At 49.9% G+C, this 20,173-nt stretch overlaps 1 protein-coding gene across 6 annotated transcripts in view; it reads left to right on the top strand.

Moving 5' to 3' along the window:
* Positions 1 to 4,614, top strand: part of PTPRU (protein tyrosine phosphatase receptor type U) — a 78,700-nt gene extending 74,086 nt beyond the window's left edge. For all 6 annotated transcript variants that reach the window (XM_038531342.1, XM_038531345.1, XM_038531341.1 and 3 more), the window contains 4 exons: positions 1,300 to 1,425; positions 1,564 to 1,721; positions 3,016 to 3,151; positions 3,393 to 4,614. In XM_038531342.1, the coding sequence (XP_038387270.1) occupies positions 1,300 to 1,425; positions 1,564 to 1,721; positions 3,016 to 3,151; positions 3,393 to 3,455 (483 nt within the window). In that variant the 3' untranslated portion in view covers positions 3,456 to 4,614. The remainder of the gene's footprint in view (positions 1 to 1,299; positions 1,426 to 1,563; positions 1,722 to 3,015; positions 3,152 to 3,392) is intronic.
* The last annotated feature ends 15,559 nt before the right edge of the window (positions 4,615 to 20,173 follow it).

The following is a 20,173-nucleotide window of genomic DNA, read 5'->3' as shown; positions in this document are numbered from 1 at the left end:
CTAACTGGGCTCTTTATGAGTCAGGCACATGGTATAAATGACAGGACTGCCGGCTAATGGGCTCTTGCCCTGGGCAGGGATCTGTGGGGCATCCGTGTGGGAAGAACTGGCCCTTGCTAAAGTGGAGGGGAAGGACCTAGAGGGAGGCTCATACAGATGTCATTCAGTGGTCCCCATTTGCTCCTTCATTCAGCTACCTTTCTTCACTGGCCACTCCCTGCCAGGTGCTGCAGTAGGCAGTGGGGAGACAGAAGAAGAAACACACCACCCCTCTCAGATCTCCTGGTCCAAGGGGAAGTAGGGTGCAAAAACCGATAGTGATGGCACAGAGGGAAGGGGCTATCATGGAGCTGGCACTGGGATGCAGAGAGGCCTGGGGATAGTGTATCAGGGAAGGCTTCTGGAGGAGGTAATATTTGAGCTGAGATGTGTAGGGAGGGTAGAGTTAACTAGGTGAAGATAGGGGGGATGAATGATCCATGGAGAGGAAGCAGCATGTGCAAAGGCCCGAACACGAAGAATTGCCAGGACCCTAGGCAAAAAGAAGGTAGTGTCCTCTTTGTGGGCATGGTCAGAGAGGGAAGAGGGTGGAGCATGGAATCATCTGGGGGAGCTTGGGGACTATTTCACAAATGGAGAAACGGAGGGCCCAGAGGAAGGAAGAACCTTGCCTGGACTCCAGGCAGAGCTGAGACTGGAAGCTGAGGCTGTGGACCTACTGGCCTGGAGGATGTGCATCCGTATGTGTGTGGGGTACCTCCTTCATCCCTCTACCATCTCCAGTCTGGCTCAGAGGGGAGGGTGCATGTGGGACCCTGACTCCATGGTGGGGTCCTAAGGCAGGAGTAGGGGTTCTGAGCTGTGCTACAGCATCGGGGACACCCCACCTCTGTGAGCTGATGTTGGAGAGCAAGGCAGTGAGAAGAAGGCTGGGGGTGGGGGTGATGGGGTGAGTGGGGTGATCCGAGGGTTATCCCTGGAAGAAGGCAGCCTCATGAAGGTGTGTGCATACGTGAATGCATGTTTAGTGTAGCTATGGAGCCGCACAGCCAGGATTGTCAGTGTACCTGTGAAGGTTTGTCTCTGCTGACCTGAGCAGGTCAGTGCAGAATGCGTTGGGGCAGGTGAGCTCTGCATTCTCATGGGGGAGTGGCGGGACTGGACAGGGGACTCTGCAGGTGGTTTAGGAGTGATTGGGTCAGGCTGTGTGGGAGCTCAGGGCCAGTGTGGGGTGGGTAGGAGCAGCAGCTTCCCTGGCCTGGCTCTGCTCAGCTCTCCCCTCTCTATCTATACTCCTAGCCGTGCCTGCAGTACTGGCCAGAGCCTGGCCGGCAGCAGTATGGCCTCATGGAGGTGGAGTTCGTGTCGGGCTCGGTGGATGAAGACTTGGTGGCCCGTGTCTTCCGGGTGCAGAATGTCTCTCGGGTGAGCAATCTGGGCGCCCTGTGCTGAGAACCTAGGTGGTGGCTGGGGTATCAGCCTCATTAGACCCTCTTGAGGTCAGCATGGGGCCCAGTAACCCCGGGACTCACATCCTCCCTTGCTGGCTGCCTGTGCCCTCAGCTGCAGGAGGGGCACCTGCTGGTGAGGCACTTCCAGTTCCTGCGCTGGTCTGCGTACCGGGACACGCCTGACTCCAAGAAAGCCTTCCTGCACCTGCTGGCCGAGGTGGACCGGTGGCAGGCGGAGAGTGGGGATGGGCGGACCATTGTGCACTGCCTGTGAGTGCGGGCCAGTGGCGGGGTGGGAGGGCGGGGGCTGGGGGCAGAGGCCGGGTCTGAGAGAGGGCTGCCAGGTGGGCCCTGAACACCACCCCTTGGGGCCTCTAGATGGCTGTGGCCTGGACGCTGCGCAGCCAAGCAGGGATGGCCCCGTCTTCCCTGGAGGAATCCGGTCAGCTTCCAGGGTGTAGACTCAACCCTGAACAACTGCCCAGCACCCTCTGTGTGCTGTTTGACTTTGCCAATTGAATTAGAGTCCTGTCAGAATTGTTTACTGCATGAGACAGTAGCATACTTGAAGCCAAAAGAATTCCAGTCTTTGTTCATGCATGCATGCATGCAGCCTTGTTCATTCATTCCTTCACTTGCCCCATTCATAAATTCATGTGTTCACTCCTGTCGGGGTGCAGTTGCTCCTTTGACCCCCACTTTCTCATACTCTCAGCGCTTACCGACCTTTCCAGTGCCAGCCAGGCATACCGGGTACAGGGATAGGGAGCTGAGTCTGGCGGGGCCTGGCCCTCCAGGGGCCTTTGGTCCTAGTGGGAGAGACCCCTCAAAATGGGGGCTGGGGGCCTAGGCCATCCCCCCTCTCCCAAGGGGAACCCCACACCCTGATGTCACAGGGAACAGAAGAGGGAGAGGAGACGGGATAGGAAGTGTCTCTGTATGTTTGGCTGCCGGTTTGCCTCGGAGTGTGAGTGTGTGCGTGAATTTTCACCACGTGTCTGTGTTGCTGGGGGTGACTGGTGTTTGGGGTATTCATTTTCCATCCTGCTCTCTGGGGTTTGCTTGCTGCTCTGCTGCCCTCCTTCGTCTGTGTCTTTGTCTCAGTGGCATTCTCTCGGAGTGTATCTAGCCTCCTTTCCCTCAGAACCTGCTGTCTTCCTCCTAGAGGCTGGCTCCCTAGCTGCCCCCAGGCTTCCGAGGCCAGTCCTAGTGACTGAGCTCCCAGACCCCACCCTACTGGGTTCCCTTGGCCCCTCCCGTCCCTTCTGGGCTCCCTGACCCCACCCTCCTGGGTTCCCTAGGCCCCGCCCCTCCCATCTGGGGCTCCCTGCCCTTCCCTCCTGGGTTCCCAACCTCTCCCCTCACCTCTGTGCTCCCAGATCTCTCTCTCCTAGGTTTCCTAAGCCCCGCCCCTCCTGTCTGGGGTTCCCTGGCTCTGCTCCTCACCTCTGGGCTGCTTGTCCCTGACCCTCCTCCCTCTTGCTTCCCTGGTCACTTTTGATGTTCCAGCCCCAGGCCAACCCCTCCTGAGCCCCACCACAAGCTTTCTGTGTGTCTCATTTAGAAATGGGGGCGGCCGCAGTGGTACCTTCTGCGCCTGTGCCACAGTCCTGGAGATGATCCGCTGCCACAACCTGGTGGACGTTTTCTTTGCTGCCAAAACACTTAGGAACTACAAGCCCAATATGGTGGAAACCCTGGTGAGAGACCATGTCCCCTTCCCAACCACTTCCAGCTTCCCAGGCCAGACCCAGCCAGTCCCTTGGCACCGCTGTCCTCCACCTGGCTCCCCCTTTTTGGGCTTTGGGCTCTGATCTAATGGTGCCAACACAGTTATACCCATTTGACCAGGGCTCCTACTTGCCCTCTGGGCCCCCATTATCCCTTTCCGTGATACCAGAGAGGGACCAGGCTCATGATTCCTTCTCTCCCTCTCCCCAGGATCAGTACCACTTTTGCTATGATGTGGCCCTGGAGTACCTGGAGGGACTGGAGTCAAGATAGCGGGGCCCCTGGCCTGGGGCCCACATTGTGCACTCAGGGCCAGGCTCAGCACTGAGGACGAAGACCTGTGCCCCTAACTCTGCTCCACTACAGCTCCCGCGGGGAAAGCACTAGGGTGGGCACTGTGCCACCTTGGTGCTCCCTTCCACTGTGGGCAGGGCCTCTCACCATGTCGGATGGGCAGGCTGTGGGCCAAGGAGGAGCTTAGCAAGACTGCAGCGTAGCCCACCTCCACAGGGTCCTACAGGCCTGTGCTGTGAGTCTGGCACTGCCTGGTAGAGTGACAGGGGCTCAGAACTGACAACTCGAGAGGACCCAGGCTCAAGCTCCTTGACTCCAGGCTCAAGCCCCAGACTCTGTCCCAGCCCTTGGCAGAGATGAGCGAGACCCTGCAGAGCCTGTGGCTGGCCAAGGTTTCCACCTGGCAGTGTGGCTTCCTCTTGACATGGATAGAGGGTGCACTGGGGCTTGGCATCTGGAATCCCACCTGGCCTGGCCCCTGAGGGTCCTGGGGAGACTGGGCACATCAGACTCGTCCTCCCCAGATGGGACTCTAGCCCCCTCCACCACCCTGCTGCCCCCTCATCAGCCCTGGGGATATTTTGCTCATGATGCCTCCCACTATGACTTCCTTGATGTGTGCTCTGAGCTTCCGTGAACTGGGATCTGCCCATCCCTGCCCTATTCTCTGTGGGGCCCTATCCCTGCCTGACCCAATGTCTTCAGAATGAAGGCACCTCAGCCCTTCTTCCTGTAACTTTCAGGCCTCACTGGTGGGTCCTGCTCAGCCTAGGCCAGTGACAATCTGCAAGGTTGAACAACAGCCCTTGGGGTTGAGGTTCCTGTGGCTCTGGGTCAGGCTGCCCCCTGAGGACGAGGCACTGCTAGATCAGGGGTGCTTCCAACTTCTACAGTTCAGTGGAAGAACATGTATTTTGGGTTGGAGGAGCAATTCCTTTTTGTTAATTTCATTATTTTTTGATGGGTGGGTGGGAAAATCTCTTTAAAATGGGGCAGGCCACACCCCCATTCCGTGCCTCAATTTCCCCATCTGTAAACTGTAGATATGACTACTGACCTACCTCGCAGGGGCTGTGGGGAGGCATAAGCTGATGTTTGTAAAGCGCTTTGTAAATAAACGTGCTCTCTGAATGCCACAGAGCAGCCTTGTGTGTGTCTGACCAGCCTGAGTGGGGCCTGCTCACCAGCTCCCAGCCCCCTAGTGCTTTGGGAGGGCTCTGGGCTGGGAGGCAGAGGCCCTGGGTCTGGTCAGGCCTTGGTTTTTCCATTCACAAAATGGTGGGGATGTGGACCAGAGCATGGGTCAGGGGACTTTGACCTGTAGGGACAGGTTCCAGAGAACTCTGTCTATTGCTGCCTCTACCCAGGCCTCTGAAGCAGCTCCTCAGTCAGTGGGCTTCATCCTGAGACCCCTGAGGGGCACAGAGCTGCCTCTCACCCATGGGGGCCTGGATCTGGGTTGAGCTCTTTTGGGGACAGCATGGGAGGCTCAGGCTTTGGTATCAGGTCGATGAGCCTCCCCAGCTGTGAAACCCTGGGTAAGTCAGCTCCCTCTCTGGGCCTTGGTTCCCATCTGTAAAATGGGGATGACCCTGATAGGATCAGAAGAGGTCATGACTAAGTGCCTTGTATGGCACCAGGCATAAGGAAAGGGTTCCATTTCTAAACATACAACAGAGACAGACACATCCAGTCTCTATGATGGTCATTCCAGCCATTCCCAGCCTCAGGCTTCTACTAGGAATGGAGTGGAGGAGGAGTGGGCTAGCTGGTAGGGATCCCAGTCACTCCTGGCTCAGTCATAAACTTGTGTCATCTTGGGCAGGACAAGTTGTGTTTCTGAGACTCAGTTTCTTCATATGGAAACTGGCTTCTTGATATATTGATTCTATTCTCACACTGACGGACCCTGTGCCTCAGCTTTTCCATGGTCAGAGAATACAATCTATTCCAATGACTTTAGGATCTAACATCTTTTAATCTGAATTAAGAATTTATTATGACCCCACTTAGCTAGGATACATGACCCCCACCCCCCAACCACACACACACACACTCTCTCTCTCTCAGTCTGAACTGACTGCTAAACCTTACCTGATGGATCACAAGTATATGTCAGACATAGCCAAACAATAGAATGTGAGTTGCTTTGACCAGTAGAAGATGACAGAAGTGATGTCGAGTGAGTTCTGGACCTTAAGCCTCAAGGGGCATTGCAGCTTTTGCTTTTGCCCTCTTGGAACTCTTCCATGTAAGGAAGTCTATTAGCCTACCAGAAGATTTGGGGACATATGGAAGAACCAAAAGAACACATCCCATGGATGCCCCAGTACCAACTACCAGACCTGCAAATGGAGCCATCTTGGGCTTTCCAGCCTTGGCGACCTCTCAGGTGAGTATAGCTGCGTGATTAAGCTTAGCAGAAACTGCCCAACCAATCCCGGACCTGGAAAAGATAATAAATTGTTCTTTCTTTTAGGCCAAAGTTTTAGGATTGTTCGTTATGCAGCAAATCTAACTGTTACATATATGTTCTGGGCCGTGTGGATGCAGCTTTACTCTTTGCCCCATTGAGTACTGATCTCCTAAAGGGTGGGAAGTGTTTCTGCATTCATCCTGTTTTATGCATTGCTCAGCAAAGGGCTGGTCTTGTAGCTGGTGCTCTAGAAGTGTTGGCATGAGAGAGGGAAGGAAGGAGAGAGTATAAGTCTGTCTGACCATTGGCATTTCATGGCTTTTCAGAGGAACTGGGAAGGCAGGCTGTGTATTAGGAGAAAGGCCAGCTCGGGAATAAGCCAAGGTCCCACCCCTCACTCTACATATCCATCAGCTGGTGACCTTGCACCCATTCAGAACCACCCTAGGCTCAGTTTCCTAATCTAGACAACACAACAATCCCTACTTGCAGAAAGTCTAGAGTTCAAATGTTTAAAGAATTAGCATAGTCCGGTGGTGACCCGACCGGCCCTCAGTAAATGCCATCACATGATCCCAAAGTCCCTGGCTGGTAAACATGGTCCGCACCACCTTCCGTTCAGCATCCTTACCTCCTACTTAATCCATACGACAGCTCTTTGACGTAAGGACACCACCCCTTCATTCCGGGGACGAGGACACAGGAGGCCCGGGGAAGGCACCTGACTCATTCGGGGTCTCCGCTGTTACACAGCAGCATGGGGCTCCGGTTTGCCCCCACGTTAGGCTGACTCCAAAGGCCTCCAACTGCTCTGCTCCGTGGCCGGTCTGGGTGGTGTTGACAGCTGGAGGATCCGTTGATGCGACACCAGATGGCCGGTGTGTGGCTCGGGCACTGATTTGTGTCAGAGGTGGTGGCCTCTCGGACAAGGCAGCCGGTAGGACGGGAAGACGAATGGCCCAGGCTGGCTCTGCCCAGGGCCGCAGGCCTTGCAGGTGTGGGGAGTAGAAGCCCCCACCCACCCAGATCCCCATAGAAAGGGTTTCTAGAAGTGCAGACGGGCCGGCTGTCTGCTGCCAGAAGCTGAATTTGCTTCTTATGTCATCATAAATCCGGCCAGAGGAGCCGGCTGAGGCAATGATTACTCCTCACGACCTCTCCGGTGGCCCCTGACTGGGACACGTCCTACATCCTGGGCACCCGGGAGAGGAGCCGTGGCTTTGATGGATGTGGAAGCTGCTCGCAAGGCCCTCACCGGGAGCCCGCCCGCCACCCGGCCCCCCCGGGTCCCTGGAGGACCTCTGACAAGCCATGGCCGGGGACCCTGCCAGAATTAGGGTGGCGATGCTGGGCCAGAGCCTACTTTGCCTTGTGGGGGAGGAGCGGGGACTCTGGCGTCCGGGGCCTTGGCCTGAGGGCCTCTTCCTCGCGGGGGGCTTGGAGGCAGGCCTGGCCGTCGGTGGACCCCCGGGCCTCAGCTGAGACGTGGGGGAAGCCGCCGCGGGCCGTGGGGCTCCCGGGGCCGGGGAGGCTGGGTGCTGGCGTGGGGGGCAGGGAGCATGGTTTCACCAGGTGTAGGCCGGGCTACCTCCCGGCGGCGAGGACGGGGCTTTGGACGTGGTGATGCAGCCACACGCAGCTTTATTTGGCACCTGCCGTGCCTGGGGCGCGTGGCCAAGAGCTCTGTGGGATTGTCACGGGCCGCTTCTGATGAAGCCCGTGAGCGAGGTAATCTCATCCCCGTTTTACAGATGAAGAGATGGAGGCTCAGGGAGCCTGTGACTTGCCCAAAGTCACAGAGGCACCAACTGTCACACAAACTGCAGCAGCCACAGTGACTGATGGGGAAAAAATAAGCCAGATCACATGACTTGCCTGCTCAGACCCTCCGGTGACCTACTGCTCTGTAAGTAAAGGCTGAGCTCCTGGCCGTGACCGCCAGGGCCCTTCCCCGCTGTGGCCTCTGCCCGTGTCCCTCCTGCCCGCTCCTCTGCTCGCTCTGGCCTCATTTCTTCTCATCAATCCGAGCTCTGTGTCTGGACGCCCTTCACCAGTGTCTGCACGGCTGGTCCTTCTGGGTGTCCGGGTCCAGCTCAGATGGCCCGTCCTTGAGGGGCCCTCCCGAAGTGGCCTCCTCGGTGCCCCACCATCCCCGTGCCCATTCCAAGTAGGGCACCATCAGTCCAACATCAGTGACATTGGAGCTGATGTGGCTCAGTGGTGCCAGGCCACTGGCCCAAGCATCCACTCTGATTCTAGTGAAATCTTGGGTGTGGTTTGGGCTTTAGTCTCCTGAGTCTGGGCACCTGTCCTGGAAGGTCCCTGGATGATACTTAGTATAGACATTGTCCTTAATCTTCCCAGCAATCCTGAGAGGTAGATGTTACCAAAACCGATATGAGGAAACAGGCTCCGAGCGGTGAGGCACATTGCTAAAGATCACACAGCTAGGAAAGAACCAAGATAAGATTAGAACCCATGTCACTTGACTCCAAAGCCTTTGTTCCTTAATCATCGCAGAAGTACTGGCAAATCTGAATCTGAACCACATTAATGATTGTAATTTGTCTTGTCGATGAGTCAGTCTGCTTTCTCAACACTCACGCTGGCTGCAGACTGGCTTAGCGGAGGCTCGCAGTCAAACAGCCTCCCAGACTCAGTGGCAGGCACCTAGTTGGTCCGCAGAAAATACTGTCGAATGAGTGTTTAAGCGTCTGTTGCATCTGCAGGTGGTGGGGGTGGCCTGAGTCAGCGGGAGCCACTGAGTTGAGAAAGCCTCTTCAAGAAAAATGGAATGCATCTGAACTTACTTCCTACTTATTCCCAGAGGTGGGCAGAGGGAACCTGTCCAGGAATTTTATTTTCTGTTCAGCTGAAAGCTGAACAATGGGGCTTTCTCAAGCTGTGTTTATTTATGTGACTGCATTCTCTTTCTGAAGACAGCTGAGGACAGATTTCTCTCTCTAGGGCTCCAGTCCCTGCCTGCTCCCCAGCCCCCACCACAGGCAGACACACCCCCTGCTCCTCTAGCTGCTTTTCCTAACAGACCCTTCGATCCCTTCTATGTTTGCCTTTACCCCGTGGTGATTCCTGATTTATTGTCTCTGAGCTCCGAATCCACCCTTCTTTGCCCTGCTCTGTGATACTGGAGCTGGACCCTGTAAACGGTTGTCTTTTGCCAGCTGGAGCAGTGCGAGGCTTTGTCAGTAGAGGGTGCTAGAGGGACACTCTAAGGTGATCACAACACCACAACACCGAGGCACTTCCCTTCCAAGTTCTGGTCCTCCTTCCTTTTTTTTTTTTTTTTTTTTTTAAAGAAAACCCAAAACCCAAAAAACTCAGCACAGGAGCAAAGACCTGAGTGGCCCTTGTGGCCCAGCTCCAGATGTACCCTCAGCCCCCACTCTTCATTTCTAGAGACCAGTGTTAACCCACACTCTCTGGCAAAGGTTCTTACCTTCCTAGAGGCTGAATGTTCTTGTGGTCACCACTCCCTCATTGAAAAGGTCTGAATGTCTGTCTTGGGAGAGACCTTCTCCTCAGTCTTCAGTTCATTTGTTATTCACTCTCCCTCAGCCTAGACATAGTAGTTGCTTCCTCCCTCCCCTCCCCAGAACATTCTTTCTTCTAGATGCTTCTTTCTTGCTGCTTTGGGGTCCCTTTGATTTTACTTAACTACCCCTTGCTAGTTAACAATACTTTATATGAAAATTTCCATGTTCAAAGTATAGGTAATGAATTCTGTCTCCTGACCAGGTCATAACTGATCTAGAATTTGAAGTATGGGTAGTCCCAGGAAGCAGACCCTCTGATGTAGGATTTTGATTGGTTTTGTTGTGCCCTTGGGCTGGAACACAGTGCTGAGTTCATTGTCAATGGGACATGGGATGTTAGTAATCCACAGCGATAGATTTTGATGAAATGCCAATGGAAGCAAGTGTCTTGGGAGCCCAGGGGACCACTGTACTTGACTATCACATCAGTAATTATGACTGCAGGGACTGTGCATAGGGTGGATTCTTGAGTGCACCAGGGCACTTCCTAGGAAGAAAATGATAAGTTTGGGTCATTTAATTCTTAGCTCAAATCATGGTTTGAGAATCACATAGCTTCCATGGCATCCTTACAAGAATCTCTTATTTCATGTAGCCACAGGTCTGATATTGCTGAAAATCAAACATAAATTTTAATTGTGTGGGTCAAAGAATTTAAACATCAGTTAAGTTTACAGCATCACCAGTTTTATCACATGAGAATTTGGGCACAAATTAAGAAAGAATGGGATTCCTGAAACTTGAGATAGAGACATCTGGTTGGACTCAGATGAAATGGAGAATTACTCTGAACCTCCTTTTATCAGTGGAAAGAACTTGCCCTCTTGTATCTGAGGAGATTAGTTTTCTTTTGTTTGAAAACCCTGTGAGGGGTGCCTGGGTGGCTCAGGCAGTTAAATGTCCCACACTTGATTTTGACTCAGGTCATGATCTCAGGGTTGTGGGATTGAGCCTTGTGTTAGGCTCTTGGGAGTCTGCTTCTCTCTCTCTCTCTCTTCCCCTCTCCACCTGGCCTTCCCCCTGCTTATGCTCTCTCTCTCTTGAATGAATAAAAAAAGATTTTATTTATTTACTTGAGAGAGAGAGAGAGAGAGAGAGAGAGAGAGGCAGAGACACAGGCTGAGGGAGAAGCAGGCTCCATGCAGGGAGCCTGACGTGGGACTCGATCCTGGGACCCCAGGATCACGCCCTGGGCTGAAGGCAGGCGCTAAACCGCTGAGCCGGGGATCCCCTGAATAAATAGATCTTTTTTTAAAAAAAGAAAACCATGTGATAACCTTCCATGGGGTGGATACCTTGAAGGGGACTAAGCATTCTCAAGACATGCCACAAGTACCCTTTGTTGCTGTTAGATCCATAATGATGGTCAAATCTCAACATGTTCCAAGAGGTCATGTATGTACTATCATCCAGGAGGAGATTGTTTACTCAATAGAAGAATGGCAAGATATTTGCTAATGGCAAGATATAACATAATCATGGGGAATATTTTAGAAGTTGATCCTAAGGGTGGAACATAATACTAAATCATTTTGAATTCACGGGTGTGGATTTGGGATTTAATGTGTAAGCTTGTGCACCTGAAGGTGGATCCAATAGCTTACTTGGTTGGTTGACTGAAACTGGACCTGAAGGTGGCTTGTGTTTAATGAATGGAGATGCCAGAGCTTCTATGGAATAATGTAGAAGAGGGAACCCAAAGGCTTACATGTGTAGGATGTTGAGGTGGATTTAACATGTGTGACCTGCACAGCCACCCCCAAACTATGTTCTATGAAAATTCCCAGAAGACACTTTCCTATGGTATTGAGAAATTTATCATTGAGGTGAGAATCTATATCCTTAACATGTTCTGTAAATGTTCAGCTTTGTAGCCCAGGCATTGCCAGGAACATGTTATCATTAATATGGGCTCCCTAGTTTATGGGGATGATAGGATCCTGGAGTGGTAGAGGCTAAGTGACAGTACTTAATAGCCAAAGACAAGGTGAGTGCATTTATCATAAAGGGCATTAGGGATATAACAGCAATCAGAATGCCTTCGCCCATAGGGATCTTTGGTGATGACTAATTGATCAGTGTATTTCATGGAAGGAAATAGATGGATAGCCTACTAGAGTATTGCTTGATCTATACAGCAGAAAAACCAACCAACCAACTAACCAACCATCCAACCAACTAACCAATCAACCAACCAACCAACCTCTGGGATTGGTGGGCAACACCTGAGTTGAATCACCATATTAGAGAGTTGTGGCTTCTCTTCAGTTTTCAGACCTAAGCCAATTCTCAGATCAGAGCCCTTTGATTGAGAAGGATGCTGGGCCTCCTGAAGATGTTTCCTGCAGCAGTATTGTAAGTATGTACCACAAATTCTTCTTCCAAGCCTTCACCAAAAGGACCCATGGCTATTTACTAGAGTGACCACACTTGGAAAAAAAGGTACCCAGGCCTTTGGAGATTACTAGACACTGAATTACTAGACACTGATTACTAGACACTGGCTCTGAATTTATGATAATTCTTGGGGATGCAAAATAACACTGTGGCCTATGAATCAAAGTGACAATTCAGGTACTCAGGTGACAGATATTTAGCCTAAGTGTGTCCAGTGGGTCATTCCCCCAGAACACATAATTGAAGTAGACATACTTGGCAACCTGAAGAATCCCCACTTCGCATCTCTGACTCAAGAAATGAAGACAATTACGGGAGGAAGTGCTAAATGGAAGTTTCTGAAACTTTTTCTGTCTATCATGATAGTAAACCAAAAGCACTTCTCTGTCTGTGGGGACATTTCAAATATTGATGAAGACTGCAATATACGGAAGTGATGATTCCTATCCCATTCTCATTTAGCTTACCTGTCTGGCCTGTGCAGAGGTTGGATGGGCTTTGGGGAATGACTAGATTACTGTATGTGTCACTGGGTGGTGATTCCAATTGCAATTGTTGTCTCAGATATGGTATCCTTAGCAAAGCAACTTAGGACAGCCCTTGGTATGTAGCCATTGACCTAGCTACTGCTGTTTCCTTCACACCAATTGGGAAGGATCTCCAAAAAACAGTTTGATTTTACCTGGAAAGACTAAGAGTATATCGTCAGTCTTGCTTCAGAGTGAAATCCATTCTCTTGCTTTCTGCCAGTATACAGTCCACAGATAATGTGATCATCTTGACATTCTACACAGCATCACACTGATGTACTCCACTGGCGACAAGCTGATTGCATCTGATGAATAGAAAGTAGCAACTACAATACATGTGAACAAGGAAGTGGGAAATAAGTCCCACAAAATCTCAGAGATCTGTAGTCTCAGTGAAGTTTCTGAGGGTTCAAAGGTATAGAACATGTTGAGGTATCCCCTCCAAGGTGAAAGTCAAGTTGCCATACTACCTACCTTGAAAAAAGAAGTGCAACACTTGGTAGGCTTTTTAGAAACTTCACATTTGTATGTGTGCTACTTTGACTCATCAGCAACATCCTCGTAAGACTGTTAATTTTGAGCGAGGACCATAGCACAAGAAGGCTATGCAACAATTAAAGGCTTCAGTACAACTCCTTCTACCTTTGATCCTTTTGACCACTAGATCCAATGATTCTCAAAGGTTTCATAGCAAATAAGGATGTTGTATAGAGTCTTAGACAAGACCCCAAAGGGGTACCACAGGGGAGACCTCTAGGATTTTAGAGTAAATATATTCCTTCTTATGCTCCCCACCCCTCACCGAGAAAGAGCTTCTAGCTTGCTACTGGACTGTGGTAGAGACTGAATGCCTAACTATAGGACATCAGGTGATCATGCAGCCTGAGATTTTCACTTAGGAGTCCCTTGACACAACTAGCCATAAATTTAGCTATGTGCAGCAGCAGTCTATCATCAGGTGGGAGTGGTATAAAAGAAACCATGCTTGGGCAAGTCTGGAAGGTATGAGTAAATTGTATATATAAGTCAGTGATTCAGACTCCTGCTTCACTGCTTCCTATTTCTCAAATCATGCCTATGGCTTCATGAGGAGTTCCTTATAACCAGGTGACTGATGAATAAAAACTCAAGCCTCGTTTACGGATGGTGCTGCATGATATACTAGTATTACCCAAAACAGAAGACTGCAGCATTACAACCCCATCAAGGGTGACCTTGAAGGACAATGGTGAAGAAAAATCTTTTTAGTGGGCAAAACTTTATGCAGTTGTCCATATTGGAATTAGAGCTGGCCAGATGTATGGGTCAATGCTTATTTACGAGCAGTTGTTAATGGTATGATTCGGCTAGATTGTTAGGGACTTGAAGGAAACATAATAGAAGATCAGTGACCTTTCTGGGGAAAGGTATGTGGATGGACTCTTCAGAATGGGCATAGACTGTGAGATTTGTGTTCCATGTGAATGTTCACTAAAGGCAATCAACTGTAGTGCAGGCTTTCAGTAAGCAGGTGAACAGTGTGACATGCTTTGTGGTTATCAGTCTCTTTACTCAGCTGTCCCTGTGTTTATCCAATGAGTCCATGAATAAAGTGGCCATAGTGGCAAGATGGAGAATATTTCTGGGCTGAGTAACATGAACTTCCCCTTACCAAGAGCTGCCTTGGGTACCACCACTGCTGGGTGCTCAGTCTTCCCACAGAGTATGAGCCTACAATATGGCTCCATTCCATGGATGGACCATACATCTACCTGGTGGCAGGTTGATTCCATTGGACCTCTTCCATAATGTAGGGGGAAGAGATTCTTCGTTTATGGAATAGAATCATCTTCTGAATATGGATTAGCTATTACTGCCTGTAATGCTTTTGTCTATACCACCATCCATGTATTTACAGAATGCCTCACCCACCATTGTGGTATTTTACCCAGAATTGCCTCCTCTCAAGGAGCTAATTTCATAAGAAGAAGTGCAGTAGTGGGCTCAATGCTATGGAGTTAACTGGTTTTACCACATAACCCATTATCTGAAAATGGATGGCTATTTAGAGGTGGAAAGGCTTATTGTGCCAGTTGGGAGACAAACTCATATAGGCAATATATGCTTTGACTCAGACACCATTGTATAGTGCTGTTTCCCTCATTATTACACTAAATGGGTGCAGTCATAAAGGTGTGGAAATGGGGGTAGTTCTGTGCCAGTCAAGGTCCAATCAGGAGACAGAAACCACATCAAATTAACTAGAAGAGAAAAGAAACTCAAGCATACCACTAATTGAAGGAGAGTATGCAAGACATGAAACATGGAAGGGAAGTGGGGGTCCTCCCCATGGCTGAGATACAGAACATTGGAGAGGGTGTGGGTGCAGCCTATTGGCTGGCACAAAAGTTCATTAAGTTGTTCAGGCCAGAGATGGTCAGGGTTAGTGGGCAGAGAACTGCTGAGGAGCTGATTAAATTCAGAAACTGCCCATGGGGTTTGCTGTTGAATATGCTGGGAAGCCAGCTGGAGAACTGGCTTCAAGAAGTTTCTCATTGAGTCAGGGGAGGGCAGGGAATGGGGACATCATTGGGAAGATGCTTGGAAGTGAGCTAGAGCTCCCCACAATCTTGCCTTTGGGAAGCCACTGTAGGAGTGCTGCTGGTATCACTAGGGATGTGCTCCACTGAGTGACCTGCACACACCTAGTGCTCCAGGAGCCAGAGTACACTGGAATCAGATAGAGCGTCCACCAGTGCCACCTATTGACAAAGATTAACATGATGCTTGAAAGGGAAAAATGTTCTAATGCCACATGCAGGCCCTGAAGGGTGGACTTGGAGCTGAGAAGAAGAGAAGACAACTGGCACAAGCCCTTCTCACTATTGTTCTTAATCACCCACTTGCAGAATTTTTACTTCTTGTCTCAGCCAATTTGAGCTCTGCTGGCTTGGAGACTTTGTTCCCAAAAAGGGGGAATATGAGAGGACACAGCGATGGTTCCAATGAATGGAAGGATGCGACTGCCATCTAGTCATTTAAGGCCCTTGTGTCACTGAACAAACATTGAAGCTGAAAAAAGTTTACTCTTTTGGATGGAATGATTGATCCTGATTGCCAAGGGGAAATTGGGCTGCTGCTACTGAATGAGGCCCAGAGGACTTCATTTGGAATTTAGGATTCTTGTGTGTGTGTGGGGGCCCTTCTTAGTTCTTCCATGTCCAATTGTAAAGGTTAGTGGAAAACTTCAGTAACCCAGCGAAGAAGGATAGTTGATGACTCATGTGATTCAGTATTAAAGGTTTGGTTCCCTCTTCTTGGTTAAAACAACAACAGCAACAATAAACAAACAAAAAGACCCCCAAAACCCAACTAGCTGAGGCTCTGGTTGAGGGTGAGGGAAATGTGAACTGGGGAAATGTGAATTATTTCTGTCTATGGGTTATAGAAATAATGGCTTTGTGACCAGTGACAGAAGTGAGGACTATTGTAGCTTTGCATATTTTCTCTGTTTGTTATGTTCTTAAATTTATATTTTTATGTTAACCATTTTCTTCTCTCTTCTTTCTGTTATTATTTATATACAGGTTATTCGAGGTTACCTTTACAAACAAAACAGTCAGCGTGACTGTACTGAACTTGAGGCATCATTCACATAGCCAATGATGGATACAGTGATGCTAGAACAATGTATTTCATATTGAGGCAAATGCAAGAGCTTCTTTATTTGTACAAAGGACAATTGTGCCTTGTTAGGTGGAAACATAGAGTTGCTGTGTGGTGAATGGAAGTTCAAAACTGTGTACAAGGTGTACGCGAAAGCTGAATAACCAAAGGCAAGGACTGTGGTGGCTATCACTTTATTACCTCTCAGCTCCAAGTCTGCCCTTCTTCGCCCTGCTTAGCAATACTGGAGCTGGACCCTACAAACATTTCTTCTTCACCAGTTGGTGCAATGTTAGTATCTGTCAACAGAGGTCACTGGAGGGACATTGCAAGGTGAAGGTGATAGCATCGGAAGGCACATTTCTTGTGTTGGACATCCTGTTTTCTTTTATTTGGTGTGGGAGCTGTCCAGTGACCTTCGGCTCAGCAGCCATCAGGGACCAGTTCATTCCACTGTACCCTCCGGCTATGCTCTCCTCACTGAGTGGCCACTTTAACAGACCAGCTTCAGCCACAACCTCAGTCATGGCTAGGGGTAGTAAGTTTTCCCTACCTTTGCTATTCCTGTGTTCTCTAGAGTCCTCTTTTACTCCCTTTAGTAATGACCACTTTTAATAATGACCACTTCTTTACATTAAAATGTTCATGTTCAACTTAACTAGTGTGCCCTCTGTTTCCTGAGTAGATTCTACTCAGTACTCTCCATCCTGATGTCTAGTCTCCTTTGCAACCTCTATTTCTGTCCTTGGAAGATTTGGGCTCCCTCTTGTTCTCATCTTGATGTTGCTCCTCACCTCTGCTCTTTCAGATCCATCATGGGAACGATCCAGTTACTGTGCAAAGACAGGGATGTGGCATCCTCTCAGAATGTCTTGCAAAAAGGTGGGATTTCACAAAGCTTGTAAAGTGGAAAGAGCTGCACCTTGGGAGCAGGGTGCCTGTATTCTAGATCCGGCTCAGCCACCGATCCATGTATTTTACATGTGGGAAAATGGAAGAGAAGTTGTGATAAATAACTACTCATATCCAAGCTGCTCTAATCAACTGTCAAAGGTCCCCTCTGCCTTAGTTTCCATTCTTTTATATGTTGCTCATGAGAGCCCTTTTTCTCCTGGGTTGTCTGGATAGGTCTTTTATTATTATTATTATTATTATTATTATTATTATTATTCCAATTAAAACAGTGATTCTCAACTTGGAACAGTTTTGCTTCTCAGGGGTCATTTGGTTGTCGTAATGCATGTGTCTGTGTGCTTTTAGGGGGTAGAGGCCAGAGATGCTGCTAAGTATCCTATACTGCACAGGACAGCTCCCCACAATAGGGAATTATCTGACTCCAAATATTAACAGTGCTGAGGTTGCACAGTTCTGAATTAATAGGTTTAGAGAGGCGAAGTGACTTGCCCAGGATTACATAGGAAGTGAGCAGCACAACTTGGATGGCAGCCCAGGCCCCCTAACTCTGGGGTCTTTTCAACTCTTACCCTCGCTCATTCTTCTCCCTTCTGCAAGGATAGGAAAAGAGAGAGGAAGCCAATGAGGTCTGCCCCCCCGAAATACAGTGCCTGCAGGCAGACAGCATTCTCCTCTTACCACCTCTGCCCTGCCAAACCCTAGCCATTTCCTTTAAAAAAAATCCTAGCCATTTCCCAATGCAACCATCTGCTTTCTCAACTCCTGTTCTGAGCTGCTGGGAAGCCGCTGAGAACACTGTGCTCAGTGAGTCCTGGCAATACTGCCAAGGAGTAAGTGCCAACGTAAGCTGGCTTCACCATCGTCCATCCTTCCTCTGACCTTCCTGCAGTCTGTTCCCTCTCTCCTCACCTTCAAGGACTTTTCAAGTCCTCCACCCTCCCCAAGCCCTCTCTCACCAGCCATCAACTCCTTCACTCTCAATAGGTAACTGACTTCCCTGAGTACTCCATTTTCTCCAACAATTACACCTATTGTCAACCAGCTCAGGAACAGAATTCTCTCCTGGTGGAAGGCCAATTTCTTCCCATCCTCTGGATCCATTCCTTTCAGCCTGTGCAGGGGGCTGTCCCTAATGAGTACTCTCTCTCTCTTTCTCTCTCTCAATCTCTCTTATACTTGTCAGCTCTTCCAACTCCACCATCAAAGCTTCCCTGCATAAAGGCTGCTCAGATCTCCCCCCTAATTAATTCTAAAAGAAATTCTTTTCTCGGAATCCTTGGGCCCCTTGAGCCACTTTCATTTCTTCCCCTCCCATCCATATACTGTTCCAACTGCCTGGATTAGCCACTCCCTATGCCCGCTCCAGCTAGAAAACTCCTACTCACTCTTCAACCCAGCTCAAATGTCAGCTTTTCTAAGATGCTACAGCAGATGCTTTAATGTCCCACCACATCTACCCTCAACTTTCTGAGTTTTCCTATAACTACAGATGACTCTGGGCATGCTGACAGATCTCCACCTCAAATATCTGCATTTCTTCTCTTCTTTCTCCGGCACTTGGAGAACTTGCTTTTCTGTGTGACAGGTGTGTATAGTAGGTCCCATCTAGAAGTACAGGGGACCAGAGGGGTTAATGCCCTGAGTCAGTGGGTAAATGCCATTTCCTCTCCTCCAGGAGGATGGTTCTGAATCGTCCTCCACATAGTCCTCACATCCTCAGCAGGACTGAGTTCCCAGTTGCCCATTGCTGTGACTTACTCATTGATCCGTGTGTTGTAGGCTTTTTTCTCTTCCCTGCTTAGTCTCTCCATGCCCTCACCTGGGCTCATTTCCCAGATAAACTATTGGTACCAGAGCCCTTATCTCAGGGTCTGCTTTTGGGCATCCACCTTCAGATGCATGCCTGGCCTACCTGTCTCACACCTGCCCCACCTGTCCTGAGGGAGTTCATATGCTTTCCTCCTGCTTCCTGGTGTCTATTATTGTGATTCTTTTCTTTTTAAAGATTTTGTTTATTTGAGAGAGAGAGAGAGTGTGTGTGTGTGTGAGAGAGAGAGAGAGCACTCATGAGCAGTGGGGGACAGAGGGAGAGGGAGAAGCAGACTCCCCTCTGAGCAGGGAGCCTGATGTGGGACTCAGTCCTAGGACTCTGAGATCATGACCTGAGCCAAAGGCAAACACTAAATTGACTAAGCTACCCAGGTGCCCTATTATTGTAATTCTTGAGGCAGAATCTGTCTTTTATGTCACACTGTGAGTCCCTTGAAGGCTAAGTCCAGATCTTGCTCACCTCTGTTATCCCCTACACCTGGCACATTCCTCAGCCCATCCCTGGCCAGCAAGTGTTTGTTGAGTGACTGTGTGAGAAAGTGGATAGGTGCCTACCCGTCACAAGCAATCTCCAGGGTGCCTACACTAGATGACAGGCTACTCATCCCATCGGTGTGGCCTTCTCAGCCAGCCTCTCCTCTCCCATCGGGGGGCCGATCCCTGTCCCCTGGCCTGGCTCCAAGGCCCCTCACTCTGCCGTCATCACCCATTCTGTCCTCTATAACACAGGGGGCTCCCCCCTCCACCTTCCTGCCAGGAAAAGTCCCCAGACGGGGAAGTAGGCCTTTTGAGGGGAGATCTGGCCTCCAGTTAAATAAAGTTTACTGGAACCTAATGAAATGCTTTTATGATGTGACATAATTCAATGCCACCTTCCAGCAGATGTCGCTTTGGAGGGATAGATTTGCCCAGCTGGACTCTGGGGCTCATTCAGAAGCACACGGAGCACCCACCTGCTGCTTCTGATGCAAGCAGTCCCAGGAAATGATAATGTCTACAAATCAACTTATTCAGCCCAAGTGCACGGAGCCAAGTTTCCAGCAGGAGGAATTAAAATCATGGCTGGGGAAGTGAAGCTGTTGCTGTCAAGCCAGGCAGTTGTGCTGACCAGGTCCAGCTTTGAAAGCCCTGGGGGAACGGGATGCTCAGGGCACATCCAGAATGCCAGCGACGATGCAGACCCAGCTCCCTGGTCCCATGAGAGGCTTTACGGACGAGAAAACCAAGGCCCATGGAGGCAAAGGGGGGAGGGGGCTGCTGCCCTAAGTCACACACCTTGAGGCAGTGGCAGAGCTGGATTTGAATCCAGACAGACCTGCCTCCACCCCTCCAAATTCTCGGAAGAGCACGCAGGCTGGGAACTGTGCGAAGCCAAAAACAAAACCAGATAAAAAAAAATCACTGCCCTCC

This window comes from Canis lupus, chromosome 2, assembly GCF_011100685.1.
Source record: "Canis lupus familiaris isolate Mischka breed German Shepherd chromosome 2, alternate assembly UU_Cfam_GSD_1.0, whole genome shotgun sequence".
Classification (NCBI taxonomy): domain Eukaryota; kingdom Metazoa; phylum Chordata; class Mammalia; order Carnivora; family Canidae; genus Canis; species Canis lupus.
This window is presented reverse-complemented; position numbering and strand designations above follow the sequence as displayed.